The sequence below is a fragment of the Urtica dioica genome, chromosome 5, assembly GCF_054948205.1.
Source record: "Urtica dioica subsp. dioica isolate 48M chromosome 5, U.dioica_male_clone48M_v1_H2, whole genome shotgun sequence".
Lineage (NCBI taxonomy): Eukaryota > Viridiplantae > Streptophyta > Magnoliopsida > Rosales > Urticaceae > Urtica > Urtica dioica.
In genome coordinates, this window is record NC_142760.1 from 29,827,411 (window position 1) to 29,851,423 (window position 24,013).

The 24,013-nt window shown below is 34.8% G+C and overlaps 2 protein-coding genes and 1 pseudogene across 3 annotated transcripts; 2 read left to right on the plus strand and 1 right to left on the minus strand.

Moving 5' to 3' along the window:
• Positions 1-6,454: 6,454 nt before the first annotated feature.
• LOC149397793 (protein DETOXIFICATION 33 pseudogene) lies at positions 6,455-8,227 on the plus strand (annotated as a pseudogene). The gene is made up of 2 exons (XR_016296967.1): positions 6,455-6,740; positions 8,027-8,227. The product of XR_016296967.1 is annotated as a protein DETOXIFICATION 33 pseudogene (transcript).
• A 183-nt stretch (positions 8,228-8,410) lies between these two features.
• LOC149397794 (protein DETOXIFICATION 33-like) lies at positions 8,411-10,727 on the plus strand. Its single transcript, XM_089614359.1, has 7 exons — positions 8,411-8,763; positions 9,345-9,431; positions 9,529-9,585; positions 9,722-9,960; positions 10,070-10,188; positions 10,274-10,360; positions 10,453-10,727. The coding sequence occupies exons 1-7, from the start codon at positions 8,411-8,413 to the stop codon at positions 10,507-10,509; spliced, it is 999 nt and encodes a 332-aa protein (XP_089470485.1). The 3' UTR covers positions 10,510-10,727.
• Positions 10,728-10,935: 208 nt separating this feature from the next.
• LOC149397795 (2-oxoglutarate (2OG) and Fe(II)-dependent oxygenase superfamily protein) lies at positions 10,936-13,333 on the minus strand. Its single transcript, XM_089614980.1, has 4 exons — positions 13,058-13,333; positions 12,474-12,721; positions 11,869-12,202; positions 10,936-11,374 (listed from the first exon to the last, which is right to left on the minus strand). The coding sequence occupies exons 1-4, from the start codon at positions 13,280-13,282 to the stop codon at positions 11,132-11,134; spliced, it is 1,050 nt and encodes a 349-aa protein (XP_089471106.1). The 5' UTR covers positions 13,283-13,333; the 3' UTR covers positions 10,936-11,131.
• Between the last annotated feature and the right edge of the window lie 10,680 nt (positions 13,334-24,013).

The following is a 24,013-nucleotide window of genomic DNA, read 5'->3' on the forward strand; positions in this document are numbered from 1 at the left end:
GATACTCCAACTAGTGTTTTATAGTTGTTAATTGCATTTTTTTGGTCAACACTTAGAACCATCCATGTGGTTCGGTTTAGAAGCGGATCTTATGACCGTACGTAGGTTGGGTGTGGTGAAATCTTCTCTTCTCGTCATCTTTGCCTCACCGGAAAGAGGTTTCTGATTTTCTCGTCACTTCGTGATTTCGCCTTCGTGTACGTCGAGTTCATCATGTTCTTCGAGTTCTTCGCGATCTTCATATTCGCCGAGTTCCTCACATTTTTCGTGTTCGACGAGTCCTTCGAGTCCGTCGTGTTCTTCGGGTTCGTTCGGTTCTTCGCGTTCTTCGTGTTCGTCAAATCCTTCGAGTTCGTCATATTATTCGCCTGAAAAGATAAGAAACGAGAACTAGAGGGACGCGGAGGGGTTTCCCCCTGCGCCCGCTTCGACGCTCAACATTAGTCGAGGTGGAAGGCTAAAATTAGTCTCTATCAAACCTAATGTTGTCAAAAGGGTCGGACCGGACCGGACCAACCCTTTTTTCTGCCAAAAGAGGCCCGAGCCTGACCCAAAATCTTTTATTGGAGGGCCAGGCTAGACCTAAGGAATAGGACCTTAGGCCCAACCCATGACCAAGCCCTCGACCCTCGGAACCGAGGGTCAGGCCTAGGCCCGAATTTGAAAAGGGTCTAAGTTGTGCCTCAAAAAGTTCAAACTATAATCATAAAAATATTTTATATATATATATATATATATATATATATATATATATATTTAAAAATAAAAAAATTCAATTTTAATCAAAACAACAAAAATGTGAGTAAAAAAATATTTATATCATTAATATAAAATTAAATTGATGTGTCAAAACTACTTTTTGTATATAAAACATAATTTTGAAAAAAAAAATTTATTTTATTAAAAAGGATTGGACCCGAGTTGGGCTTTTATGAGAGCTCCAGTCGGGCCGGGCTTGAGGGCCTATACCCTAGGTCCAGCCCAAGCCCTTTAAGAAGCCTGGCTCGGCCCGATCCATTCAGCTCAAGCCCTTTATGAAGCCTGGCTCGGCCCGACCCTTTTCCGAAAAGGATCGGGCCGGCCCAATACCTCTAAAAAAAAAGGGTTGGACCGGTTAACCCATAGACATACCGACCTAATTAATAGCTTTAATCAAACCTATGCACGTAGTATATGTTGATTTTATTGTATTTTAATTTTGATTATTTTAACTTATTGTGGTGTTTAGTTTTATCTACTACGAGTCTACAATGATTAAATAAATATATTATGATGATAAATTAAAATGACATAAGAAAGATGTTAGTTACGAACATAAATCTCATAAATGAGAAGTTCAACGTGAATAGTTTTTATCAACATTATTAATTTAAAAATGCAATAGTGATTTATTACATTTACTTACTAAGCAAAGTCATTTGGGAAAAAATTGACATTTAAAACTGAAAGAGTTCATTAGAATATTTATAAAATGAAGTTATAATTTTAGAAAATATCATTAATATGAAGTTATCACTAATTATTTTGAAAAAAAAAATCATTACTCTTTAGTTTCTCTTTTATCGAAAAAAAAATAGAAAATATTACAACACCAAATCTGGAAAACGCATAAATATATTATTAACGATAATTGGCACCCGATTCTTTCAAGTATACACGATTATTAAGTATTAGCCATGGCAAATCAACAATTATTAATGATTTAAACGATAATTAACAATTATTAACGATTATTAATGATTATTAACTAAGACCATCTCCAATGGTGATGCATTTTGCATCAACATTTAGAGAATCCCCTATGCCCATGAGCTATAATTTGATGATTTTCCAAATCTGCAGCTTATTTGAACAGTGGTAATCCAGATATAGATCACAACTATTCATAGATGGATGAATATTTTTAATACCAATTTTTTTTTAATAATTTTTATATTGGCCCTAATTTGAATTTGTAGTCACAATTTTGTCCCTAATGTATATATTTTTAATAAGATTGCTTAAATTATCAATTGAATATAAATATTTAAATATATATATTCTAAATACTTCAATTCAAATACAACTCATACATTAACAAAAAAAAAATACTACAATTAACCCACAATACTACATAGACACTTGAAATAAAAATAACAAAGACATTAAAAAATTAAAACTACTACTATCAAACCACATTACTACTACATAGACAATTGTAATAAAAATATCAAAGACATAAAAAAATGAAAAACTTAAAGACACCCCTTCATAATTTCATGTTATTGACTTATTTGAAAATCTAGCTAGCAGTGTGGAAAATCAGCTTTAGATCCTCCAATATTGTTAAATACAGTCTCGAATGCATTGGTAGGATTAGAAGCACCATGTTGTCGCAGTTGTTCCTCGTAGTTTTTACGAGAAATTCGTGCTTGTTCACCAATAACAAAAGCATGCCGGAATGGATCAGTAATAGTATCTAGGTCTTTTAACATGATTTTGATATCCATATTTTCTTTTTCATTTCTAATCGACAGTGTGCCATCTCCTGTTTTTTATTGTTGAGCATCTAGTTGTGCTTGTCTTTGAATGAGGGTTTCTTTCAACAAATCTCTTAGCTCTTCATCACGTTCTCCTCGTAGTTTTTCGCTAGCAGTAGCTTCCTCTTGCATTTTTCTTTTTAGTTTTACCTTTTTCACTCTAATTGCTCGAGATGCATCAGATGTGTCGTCATTTAAATTGATTGCAAAAGAATAAATTCCCTGATTTTCTGTCGCGGAGGAATCAGATGTTGGATAATCGGACTATGATAACTCAGAGCTACGATACTCCATAGATGTACTCTCTAGTACTCACTATATTTTTCCTGGATACGACCCAAAAAAATGTTCGACATTATTAAACCTACCCGTAATAGGGTCTTGAGAAACTACGAAGTAGAAATTACAAAGGGCAATGTCTTCTAAAGTAGTATAACTAGCCCTTTGGTTAGACATTGAGCGTGCATTTGGAGTTCTTCAATCACGGTTTTCAATTATGGAACGACCGGTGCGTTTTGGCGCAAAGAGGTGCATGATATAATGACAACGTGCATTATTTTGTATAACATGATAATCGAAGACGAGCGTGATTTACATGGCCCAATTGAAGAAATGACTGGACCACCTCCTGAAGTAGAAATGATGGTAGATGAAGACGTACGATTTTAACAATTTATGAGCAGATACCGACAAATCAGAGACAAAGATGCACATTTTTCCCTACGTAATGCATTGATAGATCATTTGTGGGAACAATATTCAACTTCTTAAATGTAGTGTTTTGGTTTATGTATTTTGTTTTGCCATGTATCTTTTTATCATTAAAATGTAATAATTTGGTTTATGTATTTTCTTATCAATCAATAAATTAGCATTTGTTTTGGTACATAAAATTAAATGACATATATAAATTTGGTGATATGAAAAGAATAATTATTTTGGGCAAATTTATAAAATATAAAAATACTATAGGTTTAAAACTGTAATTTTAATAAAATTAAAGTGGGAAAGAATATACCCAGAATATTCTTTAAACATATGTAAAATAAAGATGAGTGTGAAAAATACCGTTCACTAATACAAAGATGCATTTTAGATCAAAATTTTGCATCATGGTTGGAGATGCTCTAAGCATTTTTTTAAGAAAATTCTTTACCAATGTACACAAGAAACCTTAGCCCCCTCTCAGATGTCCCTTGGCTGTGGCTTCCGCCGAAGCGTCAAACCTCTTTAAATCTCTCTTAAAGATTTCAAAACGCTATTGGAATCTCTCTTAAAATTAAATGACATATATAAATTTGGTGATATGAAAAGAATAATTATTTTGGGCAAATTTATAAAATATAAAAATACTATAGGTTTAAAACTGTAATTTTAATAAAATTAAAGTGGGAAAGAATATACCCAGAATATTCTTTAAACATATGTAAAATAAAGATGAGTGTGAAAAATACCGTTCACTAATACAAAGATGCATTTTAGATCAAAATTTTGCATCATGGTTGGAGATGCTCTAAGCATTTTTTTAAGAAAATTCTTTACCAATGTACACAAGAAACCTTAGCCCCCTCTCAGATGTCCCTTGGCTGTGGCTTCCGCCGAAGCGTCAAACCTCTTTAAATCTCTCTTAAAGATTTCAAAACGCTATTGGAATCTCTCTTAAAATTAAATGACATATATAAATTTGGTGATATGAAAAGAATAATTATTTTGGGCAAATTTATAAAATATAAAAATACTATAGGTTTAAAACTGTAATTTTAATAAAATTAAAGTGGGAAAGAATATACCCAGAATATTCTTTAAACATATGTAAAATAAAGATGAGTGTGAAAAATACCGTTCACTAATACAAAGATGCATTTTAGATCAAAATTTTGCATCATGGTTGGAGATGCTCTAAGCATTTTTTTAAGAAAATTCTTTACCAATGTACACAAGAAACCTTAGCCCCCTCTCAGATGTCCCTTGGCTGTGGCTTCCGCCGAAGCGTCAAACCTCTTTAAATCTCTCTTAAAGATTTCAAAACGCTATTGGAATCTCTCTTAAAATTAAATGACATATATAAATTTGGTGATATGAAAAGAATAATTATTTTGGGCAAATTTATAAAATATAAAAATACTATAGGTTTAAAACTGTAATTTTAATAAAATTAAAGTGGGAAAGAATATACCCAGAATATTCTTTAAACATATGTAAAATAAAGATGAGTGTGAAAAATACCGTTCACTAATACAAAGATGCATTTTAGATCAAAATTTTGCATCATGGTTGGAGATGCTCTAAGCATTTTTTTAAGAAAATTCTTTACCAATGTACACAAGAAACCTTAGCCCCCTCTCAGATGTCCCTTGGCTGTGGCTTCCGCCGAAGCGTCAAACCTCTTTAAATCTCTCTTAAAGATTTCAAAACGCTATTGGAATCTCTCTTAAAATTAAATGACATATATAAATTTGGTGATATGAAAAGAATAATTATTTTGGGCAAATTTATAAAATATAAAAATACTATAGGTTTAAAACTGTAATTTTAATAAAATTAAAGTGGGAAAGAATATACCCAGAATATTCTTTAAACATATGTAAAATAAAGATGAGTGTGAAAAATACCGTTCACTAATACAAAGATGCATTTTAGATCAAAATTTTGCATCATGGTTGGAGATGCTCTAAGCATTTTTTTAAGAAAATTCTTTACCAATGTACACAAGAAACCTTAGCCCCCTCTCAGATGTCCCTTGGCTGTGGCTTCCGCCGAAGCGTCAAACCTCTTTAAATCTCTCTTAAAGATTTCAAAACGCTATTGGATTGTCTCTTTACACCCCCCCCCCCCCCCCCCCCCCCCCCCCCCCCCATCTCAATTCATCTTCTTCCTCTGAGCCTAATCATAATCTTAAGCCTAACTCGGTCTCTGATTACCATGAAGAGCCACCGAAGAACTCATACTGGATAATATTCAGGAAACTAAAAATGAGAGGAGCGATTTTAAGCCCGCTTAAAATTTTTAAAACTATTAGGTGCGACTTTGTCGCACTTGATAGTATTGGGTGCGACATGTTGCACCCGATACCACTTAAAATCAGCGAAATTTTGGGTTTTCTTGAAGGGTATCCGGTGCAATATGTCGCACCCAATGCCCATTTAGGTGCGACATGTCACACTGGATACCCTTCCGCACCAGAAAATGAAATTTGTAGTAGGGGTCCGATTATTGATTGCAACTTGATTCTTTGCTGATTCCCAGTGAAACTAAATGTAAAGTCTGGTTCCACGCCAGATTGTAAGCCTAGATGGTCTGATGGAACACCTGATCGCATCGACGATAGTGAGAAATTATCGATTGTGACGAAAGTTTAGACAATTGAGGAATTTGCTAACCCTAACAGCTTTAAAATTATGCAAACAAGCCCTATATATATCAACACCAAACGACAGAGATTAAAGAGTATATGTACAAATAAAATTAAATAAACAAAATAAATGGTTATAATTTTGTGATAATTGTCTTTAAAACAAAATAAATTATATGTACAATTTCAGTCGGCTCCATTAGCACCTACATTTTGTGATAAAAATAATTATTATTTACTCCGTATTTTTACGATAACTTATTTTTTCATCAGCCGGTGTTTTGGAAGGTCACAGGATATTTTAAACATGAGCACAAAGCACGAGGGAAGTCATAGTAATTAATCAATATTTGTTAGAAATCAACCTAAAACACTAATAAATGAAGATTTTATACTCTACAAACTAACTCTTCTATACCAAATGGTCAAACAAACAACCATATATACCTATCTAGATCCCCAGCACCCAGGAAAAAGGTTAAAAGTAGATGCCAAAATATATTAGCATAAAAACATACCTAGGTTATGTACATTAAAAGAAAGCACACACACACCTAATATTACATACAGAGAGGAACAAAAACAAAGTAATGGAAAACGTTAGGACTCCGCTGATAGAGAACGAGAACGAGAATGAGGTGAGAAGCAGAGAGATCGGATATGATGAGAAATATATGGGCGTGGTCAGGCAGTTTCAAGAGGAATCGAAGAAGCTGTGGGAGTTGGCAGGTCCGGCGATATTTACGGCGGTTTGTCAGTACTCACTCGGCGCTCTCACCCAACTGTTCGCCGGCCAAGTCGGAGACCTCGAACTCGCCGCAGTCTCCGTCGAGAATTCTGTCATTGCCGGCCTCGCTTACGGTGTCATGGTACCTGTACTGCACTGCATATATACTTATTTATATATACGTGGCATATATTTATTATATACACACTTGTTACCATCCCACTTTTTTTGTCCGTTAGTGATTTGTTCTAGTTTTGTGCAACTTTTCCAATGAAACCGGATACTTGATATCAGCAGCTAGGTGAGATGTCTATTTTTTTTTTTTTTTTTTTAACTAATTGGAGGGAAATCATTTTACCCCGTATTCATCTTTATTCATCTACCCGCAAAAAGCTATATTTAAAAGAAAAATTATACAAAATATCCACTTGAAACTTATTGATTAGCAAAATAGTCAAAGTTTCAACTTTTCAGCAAAGTAGTCAAATTTACGTTTTTAAAAAAAAAAAATTTGACGATTATTATAAGCAATTTATCACTTTCAAAAAGATTAATCTTGGGATCAAAAAATTTTGAAACCAGATTACTTCACATTTTGACTATTTCACTAAATTAAGGCAAAACTTGACTATTTTGTAAATTTATAATTTTAAATTAGTTATTTAGCTATATCATCCTATTTTTAATGATTAAGGTCTTATTCGAATAAATGATAGTAATGGGTAACATACAAGTATTATCCGTTAAAATTATATGGGTAGGAATGATTTTAAAACATCCTATCAATCTTTCCATACCTTACAAATTACAATGTATGGATTTTTTTTTTATGAATCTTAAGTAATTTTTGGTATATTATTTGTTAATTAAAGTATTTCTTTATTAGGATTTTTTTATTTGTGATCTTTGAAAAATACAATAATAAATGGACAAAATATACTCGTGAGTTATTCTGAAACCTTGGAATTTTACTCATTAAAAATACATAGGTACGAGTGTTACTCCTTTTTATTTTTTTACTATTATATTCTTTATGATATAGTAGTGTGATCAAAAGCCTGTGTATAAGAGTTGCCATCATGAGCTTGAGCTTAGGGGTATAAGAATTAAGATCATAAATTACTTCCATTCATTTATTTTTGTATGATTCCTAACTACGCATACCCATAATAGAAACTTTATAGGTCAAAGCGTTGGTTGAATTTTTTTTAACAACTAAATTTGATATTAATATGTATATATATATATATATATATATATTATAACTAAATAATACATTATATATTTGATAAATGAATAAAAATACTCAATACATTTATTATTATTTTATCCCCATATTCCCCTTTAACATTAGTAATAATGTGATGAGCTGGTTCAAGAGCTATAAGTGAGTAGTTTGATTCATACGAATCGTATATCCAAAATTAGTTGGGAATGGGAAGTGCATTGGAAACACTGTGCGGGCAAGCATATGGTGCGGGCAGGCTCAGGATGCTAGGCGTGTACATGCAACGGTCATGGATCATTTTGCTCGCCACGGCCTCTCTTTTACTCCCCATCTATATTTGGTCGCCTCAGATCCTCGTCTTTTTCGGAGAGACCGTCGAGATCTCCCAAGCCGCGGGTTAGTATCAACGGTCACTATTACAGAACTGAAATTTTACAATGGTACAAAACTGTTGCAAAATGCCTTCTACAACAACAGTTATGTACCGTTGTAGAAGCCATTGTTATAGAATATCTTGGAGATTTTACAAACGGTCACGATCAAATAACATTTTAACCGATCATCATCATCATCATTGTCGAATGATGGCAGGGAAGTTTGCGATGTGGATGATCCCACAGTTGTTTGCGTACGCTCTGAATTTTCCGATACAGAAATTCTTGCAAGCGCAGAGGAAGGTGATGGTGATGGCGTGCATCGCGGGCGTGGTGCTCGTTCAACACGCGATCCTGAGTTGGCTTCTCATACTGAGGCTCGGGTGGGGACTCGCCGGAGCCGCCATAATGCTCAACATCTCGTGGTGGTTCATCGTCGTCAGTCAGCTTCTCTACATCTTCATTACCAAATCAGACGGCGCTTGGAGTGGATTCTCGTGCCTCGCCTTTGCCGACTTGTTCAGCTTCGTCAAGCTCTCTCTGGCCTCTGCTGTCATGCTCTGGTATAAAGCCTAAATGATCAATTAACTCCTTTATTTGAGTACAAGCAATATGCGCCGCGCGTTGCTGCGGAATAATTAATATATTTTAGTCAGGATAAAAAAATATATAGATACATGTACAAAAAATATTTAGGCTTGAAAAAAATGTATTTAAACATTTTGGACATATTTTTATCTTTCTGATAAAAAAAAAAAAAAATCGGTACGAATAAATACTACTTGTGTTCATTGAACAGTGTTTTGTAAGTGTCCAATTCTTATACTTTTTATATACAAAAAATTGGCTACATAAGCCACCTAAACTATAGGAATTGTAAATTAGCCAACCTTTGGTAAATACTTTGTAAATAGCCAACTTGCATATGTGGCAGCCTATTAACTACCTAAAATATATGTTTGATTGTGTTAAATAAGTATTTTATTAATCTGTTAATAAGTTTACTTGGCTATTTACAAGAAATTAACTAAAGGTGGGCTATATCTCAATCCACTATATCCGTGTGGCTATATAGCTTAATAACCATTTTATATATATTATATAATATATCAAGGCAAATATGCTGATTTGGGTATATACGCAGTCTTGAATTCTGGTACTTCTCGGTGTTGGTGGTCATAGCAGGCCATTTGTCAAACCCGTTGGTCCCGGTCGATGCCATTTCAATTTGGTAGCGTATAGAATATCAAAGTTTCCCGCCTTTTTTAGCAGAATATATACCTCATTTGAGTATTTATTAACAATTTGTTTTCTTTACGCTTGGGTAGTATGAACATAAATGGATGGGACGTAATGCTCGCAATCGGATTCAATGCTGCAATAAGGTGATGATCGGGCTCTCTCTTTTTCATTTGATTCGATGTTTGCAAAAAAATAAAAATAATAATAATAATCATTGGAAACAAAAACAACCGATCTTGATTAAGACTTATAATAAAGAAACAACTAATTCTAAAACAGCGTGAGAGTGTCGAACGAGCTCGGGGCAGGGAATCACAAGGCAGCGAAGTTCGCGGTGAAGGTGGTTTCAGCCACATCAATGGCCGTGGGAGTTGTTTGCATGGTGATAGTGTTCACCACCAGAGATTACTTCCCTTACATTTTCACCACCAGTGACTTGGTCGCCAAGGAAACCACCAGGCTCGCTCTCTTGCTCGGCTTCACTGTTCTCCTCAACAGTCTTCAACCAGTTTTATCTGGTAAAACGCCCACACACACTGTGCTCTAGAATCAATGTATCACCCATTTTTTTTCTTTTACTTTGAAGTTATTAATGATATAATTGTTTATGAATTGAAATAAGAAAAGGTGTTGCAATTGGGGCTGGATGGCAATCTCTAGTGGCGTACATCAACATTGGGTGTTATTATATTGTTGGACTTCCGACTGGGATTCTACTTGGTTTCAAATTTGGTCTTGGCGTAGTGGTAAGATTATTTTACGACCCTAGAACTTTCCATGCAAAATTTGATTTTTTTTTTTTTTGGGTACTTTTGATTTTTGGGTTTACAGGGCATTTGGTCAGGAATGATGGCAGGGGTTTGTTTGCAGACCATGATATTGGTTGTAATTACTTCTGCGACTAACTGGAAAAAAGAAGTAGGTTTTCTTACATATGGTCAAGTATAACTTTGTGCACATATATTATGTTTGATAATCTTTCAAATCATTTTGTGTGTGGGAATTTGTAGGCTGATGAAGCGGAGAGCCGAGTTCTGAAGTGGGGGGGCTCAACCAGAGAGGAATGATCTAATCGGATAACAAATGCTTAAAGTAAAAACATACTATGATTTAGATGCCATGTATGATTGTCATAATCATCATTCAATTTTGGTGACATTGTCGATTAATCTCCATAATTTGGGACCGTTTGCGATCATGAGTGCTCGTTTGGTATCATTTGATTGTTGAAATTGATAAGTGCGATTCATTTACACTTACCAATGCTTTTTCGAGAGTAAATCGAAACTTGTTATTGAGGTTTTTAATGTTATTTTTGTAGTTCCTACGTGGTTGCCGAGCCATAAAAAACATTTGGAGCTAAAAAAAGTAATTTTGGAGTGATTCAAAGATTTTCGGACAAATTCGAACAAAACAAGAACTTAGCGCCTTCTTCTGCACAATTTGGAGATTCTTAATTGAATGTTTTGGATGATTTCTATCATGACTTGAATATAACTTTTTCTTAGCTTTCCAACAGATATTCGTTTGTCAAAATCGGACATCATAGCAAGAAATTATGGCCAATTAAAAATTGTTGCGCGATGTTACAAAAGCGGAAGCGACTTATTTCAAATTCAAGTAAAGAGTTTAGGAGCGGCCAGCGCAAACAAAAAAAACAAAATTGTAAGTTCAGCGAATATGATAGTGTTAATATTCAATTTTTGCTGCCTCCATTGGTCTCCTTCCCTGCTGATAGTACTGGAAATAAATGTCAACATAATTCTTGACCTTCCTGTACAATCTCGGCCTTGACTCATCGATCAAACCCTCGAAAGGTTCGATATCTCTTTCTGGGTCAGGAACATAGAACACAGCCAACGAAATCCTCTCTTTCTCGGAATTTGTCACAACTCTATGAACCGGACTCTTGAACATACCATTACTCGAGATCTTCAAAACCAAATATATATATATATATATATATATATATATATATATATATATATATATATATATTTCAATCAGAATGCTAGCAGTAATTATATATCCCAGCTAGATATGAGACATTTACAATTAATCCGTTAATAAACACGTGACACAACATCTCAAAGCGGATAGAAATTTTTTTGGCAAGTTTAATATAATTCTAAGTTTTTTTGCTAATAGAGTCATTTCCTAAGAAAAAAATCTTAATTTTTATTTTTTTATTTTTTATTTTTTGTTTTTAACTAGCCGTATTAACAACATTTAATTGACATTTTTTCCCAAATAACTCCCGCCCACTAATTGTCAGTAAGTGGAAATTATTTGGGCAAATTTTGTCAATGTAAATTATAGTTAATAGAATCCGGGCTAATTTTTTCTAATTAGCCAAACTTTTGCCTATTATGCAAACTTAAAATGATATATATAGCTATATAACTAGAGAATCTTTTTTTTTTTACCTCGGCTTGGTCGCCAACATTGATGAGAAGAGCCTCTGGGACGATCGGAGCTTTGTACCATTTCCCGTCCCCGGGCTTCATGAACTGAAGCCCGTCCACAGATTCGTCCTGCAAGAGAAGAGTGATTCCCGTACCATCCGCGTGTGGTTTGGTCCCGAGAACAAGGTCGGGCCTCGGACACTTTGGATAAAAATTGAACCTCGCGTGGAGTCTCGATTTCTCCCCGTATTGCTCGACAAAGCACTTCTCTTCTAACCCCAATGACCTCGCCATTGCCTTGAGAACCCCCTCGCCTATCGACCTCATCTTCAACGAGTATTCGTGCACAATCGATCTACAAATAATGTTTTATATATTATCGATCGATAAATACATCCATTCCGACGACCCGTGAATTTTGTTGTCGTGATCATAGTTCACCATAAAAAAATAAGGTCACGCGTGTCGCACACTTGAGATTTTTCTTTAAAAAGAAAAAAAAAATCGGATAGAAATTTGATAAGAGTTGCAAAACACAATTTTCGCAAAAATTCATTTCCAAACAATTAAAGAATTTGACTAAGCTTTTTTTTTTCTTCTTTTTAATTTGGTTATTGTTATGTTACCGAAAGGCTTCTGGATTCTCAGGCCAGAATCCGGGCCTTCGTTGATCTTCCGGGTGAATTGTGAGGTAGAGCCGATCGGTCCAGTCGAGTTTTTGTTTCTCAGAGAGAACCATGTCATTCCCATATCCTTCAATGCCATTCTCTTCTCTGAGGTACTTCTGTTTCTCTTCGTAAGGAAGCTCGAAAAACTGCCTTGTGGCTCCGCGGACTTGGTTTAGAAACTCGGGTGTCAATCCGTGGTTTATTGCCTGAAAAATCCATAACAAATTATTAATACCTAAATAAACAAAGAGAAAATTACCATATAAACAAAAATGAGAGAAAATATATATTTTTTTGTTAAATTACACGCCTATGTCATGATGAGCTACTGATTTCTTTAGCCTATTTTTTTTTTCTTCTTCTTCTTCTTCTTGCACAAAATCTGATCACGCACTTTTCACTCAGTTCCGAGCTGATTATTGATCACAGAATATTCAAGACCTAAAACCAATCCCCATCTAAACATAAAGCTTACCTTCTGAATCTGATTATAAGCGTATGGGAATCAATCAATAGAAAATAATATCTCATGGTAATCTGACCTGAAAGCAACCCCATGTGTTGAGAGCTGATTTAAGCTTGTCAAGCTCTACGGAAGAGGTTTGAGGGGAAGCTGAGCAAAGAAGGGAAATATCTATGGATGGAATGTCCATTGTTGGTGCATCTGGGGCCCCCAAATCATGCCCATCTCCATGGATGTACTTTTCTGGGACAGTTTGTCCTTTTGAAGCAAGTTCTTGCACTGTTCTTGCCTCTGAATGTTCCATACTTTTAGCTTAAAAATGAAAAGAGGTCAAAACTGTATTTGTCTCTCTCAATTCTAAGAGCTTTGATTTTTGTACTTAGTTTTTTTTTTTCCTTTCCTCCCTTCCCCGAGGTTTCCTTCTTTTAATTAAAAATTAAGCAAAATCTCCGTTAGAGTTTACTTTGAATTTTGGGAGTTTGTGTACTCTGACCTCAAGATGTGTACAAAAATAATGGGCTACCTCGATTACGTTGAAGTATGATTGTTAAAGAAAATTGATTCACATTTTCAATCATTGTTATTTTAAGCAGATATTTTTTTTATTACTGTCAAATTTTTGTTGGTACCATTTTTTTTTACAAAAATGTTAAAAATATTGATATCATGGATATATTTAAGGGAGCTATATTTAATATTTATTTTTCTGGTTTATAACGAGGTTCGTCTTACTGTTACCGTTGTCGTACCGGAACTTCAATTTTAGGGGTAAACAGTTTATCGGATGAGAAATCAAAGGGTATTCAGACAAAAAAAAAATCGATACCGGCATAAAACCACTTACCTTAGAGGAAATCGACAAAAAATGTAAGAAACTGAGGGATCTTCAGACAAATATTTTGCAAAAATAAATATACTTTTTATATTTTACAAAACTAAACATACTTCTTCATAGTTTATCATACTTTAAAGTCAAACCAAGATAAAGTTCAAACCAATATAAAATTCAACATAAAGTACCATAAAGTTCAAAGTTTCCGGTCGGTTTCGGCGGAAAGTCAAACATTGATTACAACTCGTATGATAAAAATATAAAACACACTAATTAGTAATTAATTATAGATAGAGTGTCTTGAGTATCTCGTCACTCGTGAATGAAAAATCGATCGACGGCTTTGGCCAACCTTTGACCCCGGAGTGCGATCTTCTTGTATCAGAGGACCCCGAAGATCCACTGGGACCTTCGTCTATTTCTTCGTCAGAGTCCCCTAGACTTTTCCGGAGGTCGGCTCGCATCGACTCACTGAAACTCTCACGTTGCTTCTTCTTTTGAGAGTGAACGTAGAGTAACTCTCGCATTTCCTCATGTATTTTATGAGGAACTTTGTCGCACGTCTTCACACTTTTCGTCTTGTCCATGTGTCGTCATGTGGTTTTTCACACGAGTGATTCCGCCATCGCCTATGATGTACTCGCAAAATTTGCATTTGGGTCATCCTTCGACGGGCTCGCAATACTTCCGTGCCGGGTCGGATGACATACTTCATCATCATAATCATTTCAAATCAACATATTCACCATCACAATCATTCAAAATCAACATATTCATCATTAAATTAATTTAAAATCAACTTATTCACCATCACAATCATCAGTTCCTCATTATATTCATCAATTCACCATCATCTTCATCTCAAATCAACATAATCACCAATCCATCAACATATTCATCAGCATAATCATCAATTCATCATCATCTTCATCTCAAATCTGTTAGGAATTCTTGCTCACGAGAATTCGCATTGAAATTTTTAATAAAATAAAGTTTTGTCATTTATAATTTATTCGAATCGAAAGCGTTATTTCTTATATATTAAGATTTATCAAACATTCATCAACCCATAGTCTCCGTATCGAACTGAGTCACATACTCGGTATCTGATATTGGGCGGAGAAGTAAAACTGGTCGATGATTGATTCATGCCTGGGTAGCTGAATCTGAAATCATATATGTGGAACACAAGTGAAGGTTGATCACTTAGTGGGAGCATTCTACGCTTGTGGTAAAAGTACGACCCGGACAAGTCTTGGTTGTAGATGTGTTGTTTAAGGACCGTTACGATACACTAACCGAGGTCGCTAATGATGGTCACAGTTAGACTTGATCTAAATCCTGAAGTGATCATGGACACTGGATCATGTTACCGCGCTCTTTGACTCATTCGCTAAAAGGCCACTATCATGCTAATCACAACTTATGTCTTGGGAGTTTCAGAACATGGTTAGAGTGGGAAGTGATTTACAAATATGGAATCCAGCCTTCCTGAAAGAAGGTAAATGCTCTTTCAGCTAAGGTTGATTCCAGAACCGATAGATTGCTTAGGAACGAGTTGAACCTGGAGGATCTTGATCACAAATTGACTATATCAGTGGACAGTCGCCACGATGAGTAAATATAATTCTAGTACCAAGGAGGATTCGGTCTCGGCTTGCAAGGTGGAGTCTAACCAAGATTAGACAAATCGATGTGGAAAAGAGAAAAGACTTTTTTGTCTTTTCATCCGATTTGTTAAGCTTCTAATACTAGGTCCATAGTGTCCGATTCGGCTCTACTAAAGGCGGATAAAACTTTCGAATAATAACGTTTCATTATTATAATCTCACTAGCTGTAATTGTGATTGGCAACATCAATTATGAAATATGGGTATTTGCACAATTAAATAATTATTTATAGTAGTATTAATTATTTATTGTTTGATCAAGTAAATAATTAATCAATTACTTATTTTTTTTTATTATTGGACCAAGTAAATAAATAATTAATTTGGTTTTAAGCAATTAGGCTTTGCACAAAACGAGGAAGTCGAATTTTTGTATTTGAGCACAAGGATTTGCGTCAAACACACCTTGGCCGTGTGTCAAAAGTCGTTCCTCACATATATTGGTACTTACCAATATTTTATCTTTAGTTGTTTAAATTAATGATAGAGAAAAATATTTAAAAGGAAATAAGATATTGTCATTTATTCTCTCTCATGAATATGTAGAGAGAATAATATTTTAAAGGAAATAAGATATTGTCATTTATTCTCTCTCATGAATATTTAGAGAGAATAATATTTAAAAGGAAATAACATATTTTCCTTTATTTTCTCTCGTGAATATTTATAGAGAATAATATTTAAAAGAAAATAAGATATTTCTTTTACTATCGGGAAAATAACACATTTATACCCTGTGTTTTAGTGAAATGTCGAGTTTAACCCTCGGTTTTCAAAAATGTCGAGTTCATACCCTCTGTTTAACTAAAATGACGAAATTATACCCCATGTTTAACTAAAATGACGAAATTATACCCTGAAATAGACAACAGTGTCACGAATATTCTTTTTATTGACTTTTCATTGACGTTGACTATAATCTGTATATATAAACACCAATTATCTTTATTCATTCGCGCTATATATGTAATTTATTTAAAAACTAAAAAATAAACAACAGTCTCTTAATCATGAAGAACACAGAAAGAGGCAAATGGGTAAACATCGATAGTTGATAGTCATCAAAATCGCATATTCGAACAGAGAATCCAGAATTTAGAGTTACAATTCGAACACGGAATGAAGTCATTTCTTAGGAGGTATGAGTTTTATTATTTAATTTCAATTTAAGGCTATTTTTATTTCAAAATTGAGAATTTGGAAGTTAGAGCAGTGATTTAGATTTGATTTGGTTTTTCTTATATAAGAGTTAATATCAATGAAAGGGAGATTTGTGACGCTGTTATTCATTTCAGGGTATAATTTCGTCATTTTAGTTAAACAGAGGGTATGAACTCGACATTTTTGAAAACCGAGGGTTAAACTCGACATTTCACTAAAACACAGGGTATAAATGTGATATTTTCCCTTTACTATCTCATTAATAAATATTATCTATTTAAACAGAAAATAAAATCTCATAGATATTGATCTAATGGCTAAGAGAGAAAGTAGGATTCATGAGACGAGATCCAAGGGCCAAGCTTTGATTCACTAGTGTGAACACAATAAAAGGAAATAATATATTTTGGAAACTACCAACAATATATCATTTCCACTACTATAAATAGAGGTTCATGAGAAGGCAAAAATTAAGTGATTTGCATTAGAAAAATTCGACCAAGAGCTCTCTCCCTCTCTCTTGGCCGACCTCTCTCTCCCCTTCTTGGAACTCCGTGATTCCAATATCATAAACAAGGTGCGATCTAAACACCTCATTCTAGATCGTAGTGAGATAAAGATTGTGTCCATTCATCTTTCTTATTCGCCTCGGAGATTACGTTTGGAAGACTACGGTGTCATCATTATCGAGTCTAGATCGTCGAGGAGCTAAAGCTAGAAGATAGTCTTTGAAAGACTGAAGACGGAGGAGTGAAAGCTTGAAGATTCTGTAGCTGATCCAATTCATTTTAGTCTCTCTGAATCTTTAAACTATGCTCTTGTTGGTTGCTTGATATTGCTTACATGAATAATTAATAAGTAAATCTAGATCTTATTATATAACATAATATTAATTAGCTCTTGTTAGTGTAATTAATTACTTCCGCAACTAATATGATTAATAAGGTGCTATAAGCACCAACAAGTGGTATTAGAACGATTGTTCGTGTCTCATACCTACGTGTTTCACCAATAAAATCAACATATTCATCATCATAATCATCAATTCATCAACATATGCATCATCATAATAATCAATTCATCATCATACTCATCTAAAATCAAGATATTCATCATCTTAATTATCAATCCATCATCATATTCATGGATTAAAATACAAAATTAAGAAAAAAATGAAAAAAACCCAAATTCGAGAAATCCGAGTGGCTTGATGTACCTTGGAAAGCTGACAAATTGTGCTTGGAACAACCGAAATCCGAGGGGAAGCACGACGACTGTGAAGGAAATCAGAAAATTTGACCGGGAACTGAGCAGATCTCTTCTCGGAGAAACGAAATCTGTCAGCCTAGGGTTTGGTCAAAATGAGGATGGGGAAGCTAGGTTTTCCCAAAAAAATGACCAAATTAGGCTTTTATTTGAGGTCCCAAGGAATCCGGTCCGGTTCGACCGGGTTCCCACCAGTTTTTAAGAACGAAAACGGTTCTTGTCTCTACCCTCATAGTCCTCTTCGGTTCGCTGGTTTTCATCCGGTTCGCTAGTTCCTGTCCGATTCCCGAGTTGGTTCTCCCGGAAAGTCGAATCTTGGTTTATAATATCAAAAGTTAGTTACGACTCAGAGACGTCACTTTAATTCTCACATAAGTTCTCTCTCTCTCTCTCTCTCTCTCTCTCTCTCTATCTCTCTCTCTCTCTCCCCTTGTCAATAACTCTTTGATTTTTTTCCAAAGCTAGTTCCTCTTCTCTCCCATGGGACCGGAGGAAGAGAGGAAATAGCGAAGCGTGGTGTTGGAGGTGCTATGGCTTGGGTCAACGGCAGCGTTGCGTCATGGCTCCTCGACGATGGGGCAGTGCGACTTGGATTGGTGGTGCTTTTTGTTTACATGTGATTTTTGGCGGTTCTAAATGCCAGAGAAAATTTTGGTTCACCATATTGTAATTTTTTTTTTCCGCATTTAAGGAGAAGATGATTGGAGCAAGCATTAAAATCTCGCACGAGATCTCGTTTCCTACGGAGGTGTGTTAGTGATATGTACATAACTTGCCGTTTGTGCAAAATTTCGCAATTTCTCGCGTTCGGGACGGAGGAATTTTTTTTATTGTGTTTTCAGGTCATAAATTAAGACAGGCCGAAAACTTTATTAATTTAATTTTCTGCTTACGATTCTCGTTGGCCCAAAACAATTAATTGTTAGCTTTTTCTGATACAATTCCAATACACAAGCAAATATGAGACTATTTTTGTTTGTTTGTTTTCATTGATAATAGAGAAAATGACACATATATACCTTGTGTTTTAGTGAAATGTCGAGTTTAACCTTTGGTTTTCAAAAATGTCGAGATCATACCATCTGTTTAATTAAAATGACGAAATTATACAATGAAATAGACAACAGTGCCACAAATCTTCTTTTTATTGACTTTTCATTGACGTTGACTATAATATATATATATATGTAAATACCAATTATCTTTATTCATTCGCGTTATATATGTAATTTATTTAAAAACAAAAATATAAACAACAGTCTCTTAATCGTGAAGAACGCAAAAAGAGACAAAAGAGTAAAAATCGACAGTTGATAGGCATCAAAATTACACATTCGAAAAGAGAACCCATGATTCAGAGTTGCAATTCGAACACAGAATGAAGTCATCTCTTGGAAGATATGAATTTTATTATTTAATTTCAATTTAAGGCTATTTTTATTTCAAAATTGGAAATTTGAAAATTAGGATACTGTTTTTGATATGATTCTGTTTTTCTTATATAAGAGTTGATATCAATGAAAGAGAGATTTCTGACACTATTATCCATTTCAGGGTATAATTTCGTCATTTTAGTTAAACAGAAGGTATGATCTCGACATTTTTTAAAATCAAAGGTTAAAATCGACATTTCACTAAAACACAGGGTATAAATGTGTTATTTTCCCTTGATAATAAATGTTGCCAACTTGCCATATTTTCTCTCCCAAAAATCATTAGCTTAACAATGATAATATATATCAATAGTAACATATATATAATATCAAATACAATAGTAACGTCATTAGCTTATTGTATATATCTGCAAATACAATAACATATATATAATATAATAAAATACTTTTACAATTAAGATCAACAGTAAAAAAAAACAATTGATAATACATACTATCAAATATTTATTATCTTTTAAAAAAATTGTTAGATTTTACTATATAGATGAAATATATATATATAATTAAATAATTTTCTCATCCATTCAAAATATATTTAAGGTCTTTTGAAATTAAATGTCACTTTGATACATTTTATTAATTATCAAGAATTAACCGAAAAATCTTTGTTCGGTGACGTAAGTTACTCGAGACGAACACGAGATTTTCTCGAAATCATTCAATTTTTTTTTACTTTAAATACTCTTCAATTCTCATTTTCAGTTTATTCTAATTCCTTTGAGAAACTTCTATTTGCAACATTTAAATACTCTTTCTAATAAACCTCACTCATTGTCCTTGAACATTTTCATTACGATGCTCGTGAAAGTCCATACCTAAAAATTTTTATGAAAATATAATGTGAGAAATTGTTTAATTCATGACTCTTACTATCAATAAAATAATAGAATAAATCCCTAGTTAGTCATATAAAGAAGAGAAATTGTCTCATCTATCACCATTACATAAATTTTATCCGATTTCTCATCAAAACTTTAATTTGGCCAAAAATACCACTAATTCATTTGTATAACTATCATTTTACCCTGAACTATATTTTTTTTACAATCTCAAACCAACCCACACCAACTATTTTTAATGAGCATTTAAGTCTGAAACATTCTCTCTCTCTCTCTCTCTCTCTCTCTCTCTCTCTCTCTCTCTCTCTCCGTCGCTTTCTCTCTTGTAAATCTCGTCCAAGGTCGGTCATCCATGAAACCTCCACTCAAGCGTTGAAGCCCCCGGCTTCTAAATCCCTCACCCAATGATTGAAACCCTCATCCAAGCTCTGAAATCGTGTCTCTGAAACCCTCGTCCAAGTTCAGCTCGCGCACAAGGTACTTGCCCAAGCTCCGACGCCAGATCCTCGCCGAAACTAATTTGTAGTAGTGTCAAGTTTCGTTGTTTCTTCCTTATAAAAAAATTTTGTGGTTTAAAAATTTCTATTTCTTTTTTATAGATTGTTTAAAGAGATTAAAATGTTCTGTTTGGTCTGGATATGTTCACCAGGTTGTCTGAAATCATCAACGAAGTTCATTATTTGTTGACTTTAGATGTCAACAATGGACGTCAGCTGTTGACATCTGAAGTCAACAAATAATGAACTTTGTTGACGTCAATGTCAACAATGGATGGAAATTGTTGGCGTCTTAAGTCAACAAATAATAACTCTACCTATGTTTTTTGTACGCAGTGATGACATATATTTATTTATTATTTAAGCACAGTGAAACTTGGGTTGAACCTGATCGGTATCATGATATTGGATCTTTTCGGAATTATGATGCCGTATGAAGTTAACTTTGCTAATTTGATGCAAATCATTTACGCAAAGTTGGGCAAATCACCATCCACTCATACCATTGGTGTTACATACGCAATGGCTGGTGCCATGATACCTGTTGAGATAACCAACAACGATACGTTGGAAGGTTATTTATATTTGAGGAGGATGAGGGAAGATAACACGGAGAAATTATAATTGATATTGAAAGTAAATGAAAATCCATCGGGACTAGATTCTCCAGAGGTTGGATCCACTCGCAACAGCTGTGATAGTGGTTATATTGGAAATCCGCCAAAAAGAGTTTCGACATGCCATCTATACCCGAGGAGGGGTGTGATTCGGTCCCAACTCCTGAATCCGTAATTCGTGGTACGTTCGGATTGGATGACAATAGGTTATCAAACTATGAGACACAGCGACAACGATAACGACAACGACAATGCTCTCCACCATGAAACTCCCTCCACCAATAAATTCTTGTTCTCCACCATGATCCCCTCCTCCACCATGCAACTCCCCCTTCACCACGATCCTCTCCTTCACCACGCAACTCCCCTCCTCCACCACGTCCACTCCTCCACCCCCACAAAACTCCCCTCCTCCATCGCCGTCTCCCCCGAATTTACATAGCGTCCCAAGTTCATCTACTAGGAAAGGCGCAAACATGGATGACACTCTTATTTTGGATGGTCATTGCCCCGTATTTATTGAGCGTCATGCACTGTACGCTGATAAAAAGGCTTTACAGAAACACTTGATGTTGTTCTTCGTAAGCAACAACTTCACGTATAAGACAAAGAACTCAAACAAAAACACTGTGCACGTTGTTTTTCTGGGAGAGCGTTTTAAAAGGTATACTCTCTTTGTTGAATTATGTATGAAATTGAATTAGGGTAATTAGCCTTCTTATTGTTGGCATCTATTGTCAACAATAGATGTCAATTGTTGACAATAGATGTCAATTGTTGACATCTTATGTCAACAAACATATGGTTAATTACTCACAAATGTCAACAATTGATGGTAATTATTGACATTTAAAGTAAAAAAATTTACATTAATGTTTTGAAACTAAGTTTGTAATTTTCATATTTTAGGTTTGAGAATGACCACAGTTGTGCGCTAAACATAAGGCAAGGACGTCACCTGCAAGCAACGAGTTCTTTAATAGGAGAGGTGGTGAAGCAGAAGTGTATTGATCCAAGCGTGGGTATGTGCAAACCGAAAGAGATAATGAATTACATGCAAATGGATTACGGGGTATCTATGTCTTACAAAATAGCTTGGCGTTCCATAGAGCAGGCTCTAAAGTCCCTCTACGGCAATTCCCAAGATTCGTATACGTTCTTACCTAAGCTAAGGTACATGATCGAGACTAAGAATCCAGGTTCTTTATTTGACCTTGTCACTGGTGATGGCAGCGTATTTGTTAATTTTTTCATGTCACTCGGCCCATGGAGAATGAGGTGGAAGTACCTAATTAAGACCTATGATTATCGTCGATGGTACTCATTTGAAGAATTATTACAAAAAAACGTTTTGTACGGCTTGTGGGATGGACGGAAACAAGCAAATTTTTCCACTAGCCTACTGTATTGGTCCTTCAAAATCTAACGAGACTTGGATTTACTTCTTCGCCAAATTGAAGGACGTAATAGGGGGTATTCTATGGAGTATTTGCGGGCAACCTACGCAGCTGTACATCATTCTCGTGGCGACATTTCGAGTTTGAATATTTCCCACGAGGTGGAGAATATCATAGTTCTTCCGCCTCAACACAAAGCACGTGCCGCCGGTAGGCCCAAAAAGAGAAGAATACTCTCTCAAGGGGAGGACGCAATTAGGCGCAAGTGTTCGCATTGCGGGGAAATTGACCACAATCGTAAAACGTGCAATAGTGCTACTCCTCTGTCCACGCAATAAAAAGAGAGAATATGTCTTTTTTTTAGACTTCTTCTGTTGATTTTCACCTTTTTAAGTGTTATATGACTCTTGTTGATTTCATAATTTATTTGTGATTTCTGACTTTATTGTGTGTGCATATTACATTCCTTCAATTTAGATAGACAATATAGATGTCAACAATTACTGTCGATTGTTGACATAGTCGTCGACAATTACTGTCGATTGTCAACAATAGACAGTAATTGTTGACATCGATGTCAATAATGGACATCAATTGTTGATATCGATGTCGACAATGTCAACAATGGAGAGCAATTGTTGACATCGATGTCAACAATGGACAACAATTGTTGACATCGATGTCAACAATGGACAACAATTGTTGACATCAATATCAACAATGGACATCGTCCATTGTTGACATCAATATCAACAATGGACATCAATTGTTTACATCAATGTAACAATATACGGGTTTTGTTGACATCAATTGACAAAAAAGAAAAAGAAATGGACATCAATTGTTGACATCAATGTCATCATGTTTAACACAACAAAAGAGTACTTAATCTGTTACATGAACAAACCATATGAAGAAAAAGTCATAAATGAGTACTTCAATATTACTTTAACCAACCAAAATAAAAAGTTTCCTAATTGTCATCCATTTTCATGTCCGATCCCACTTTGGTCGCTATTTTCACCGCTCCGTGTCGGTATAGGTTGATCGTGAACTTCTGTCGGTACATGGCCATGTCCTCTTGTCTGACCTGTGACAGATCGAACCCGTGAGTCATAAACTCAATGGCATTCATAACAAACATTCCACAATTGCCACCTTTAAAAAAAATTGAAATTAGACATCTTGTGTAGTATGAATATGGTATTATTGAACAATAGCCATACATACCCATTTTTCAGTTGTGGCATGTTGGCTCCGACTTTGAACCTCGCTGAATTGGTGTCTTCAATCCCCAACTGA

What these genes read in the sequence shown, in the direction of transcription:
- LOC149397794 (XM_089614359.1), top strand. Translation starts at nt 8,411, where the DNA reads ATGGCAGGGAAGTTTGCGATGTGGATGATCCCACAGTTGTTTGCGTAC. An exon ending in GTCGATGCCATTTCAATTTG is followed by an intron (nt 9,432 to 9,528) that starts GTAGCGTATAGA and finishes ACGCTTGGGTAG; the next exon opens with TATGAACATAAATGGATGGG. An exon ending in TCTTCAACCAGTTTTATCTG is followed by an intron (nt 9,961 to 10,069) that starts GTAAAACGCCCA and finishes AAATAAGAAAAG; the next exon opens with GTGTTGCAATTGGGGCTGGA.
- LOC149397795 (XM_089614980.1), bottom strand. Translation starts at nt 13,282, where the DNA reads ATGGAACATTCAGAGGCAAGAACAGTGCAAGAACTTGCTTCAAAAGGA. An exon ending in ACACATGGGGTTGCTTTCAG is followed by an intron (nt 12,722 to 13,057) that starts GTCAGATTACCA and finishes TGGATTTTTCAG; the next exon opens with GCAATAAACCACGGATTGAC. An exon ending in GAGAATCCAGAAGCCTTTCG is followed by an intron (nt 12,203 to 12,473) that starts GTAACATAACAA and finishes CATTATTTGTAG; the next exon opens with ATCGATTGTGCACGAATACT.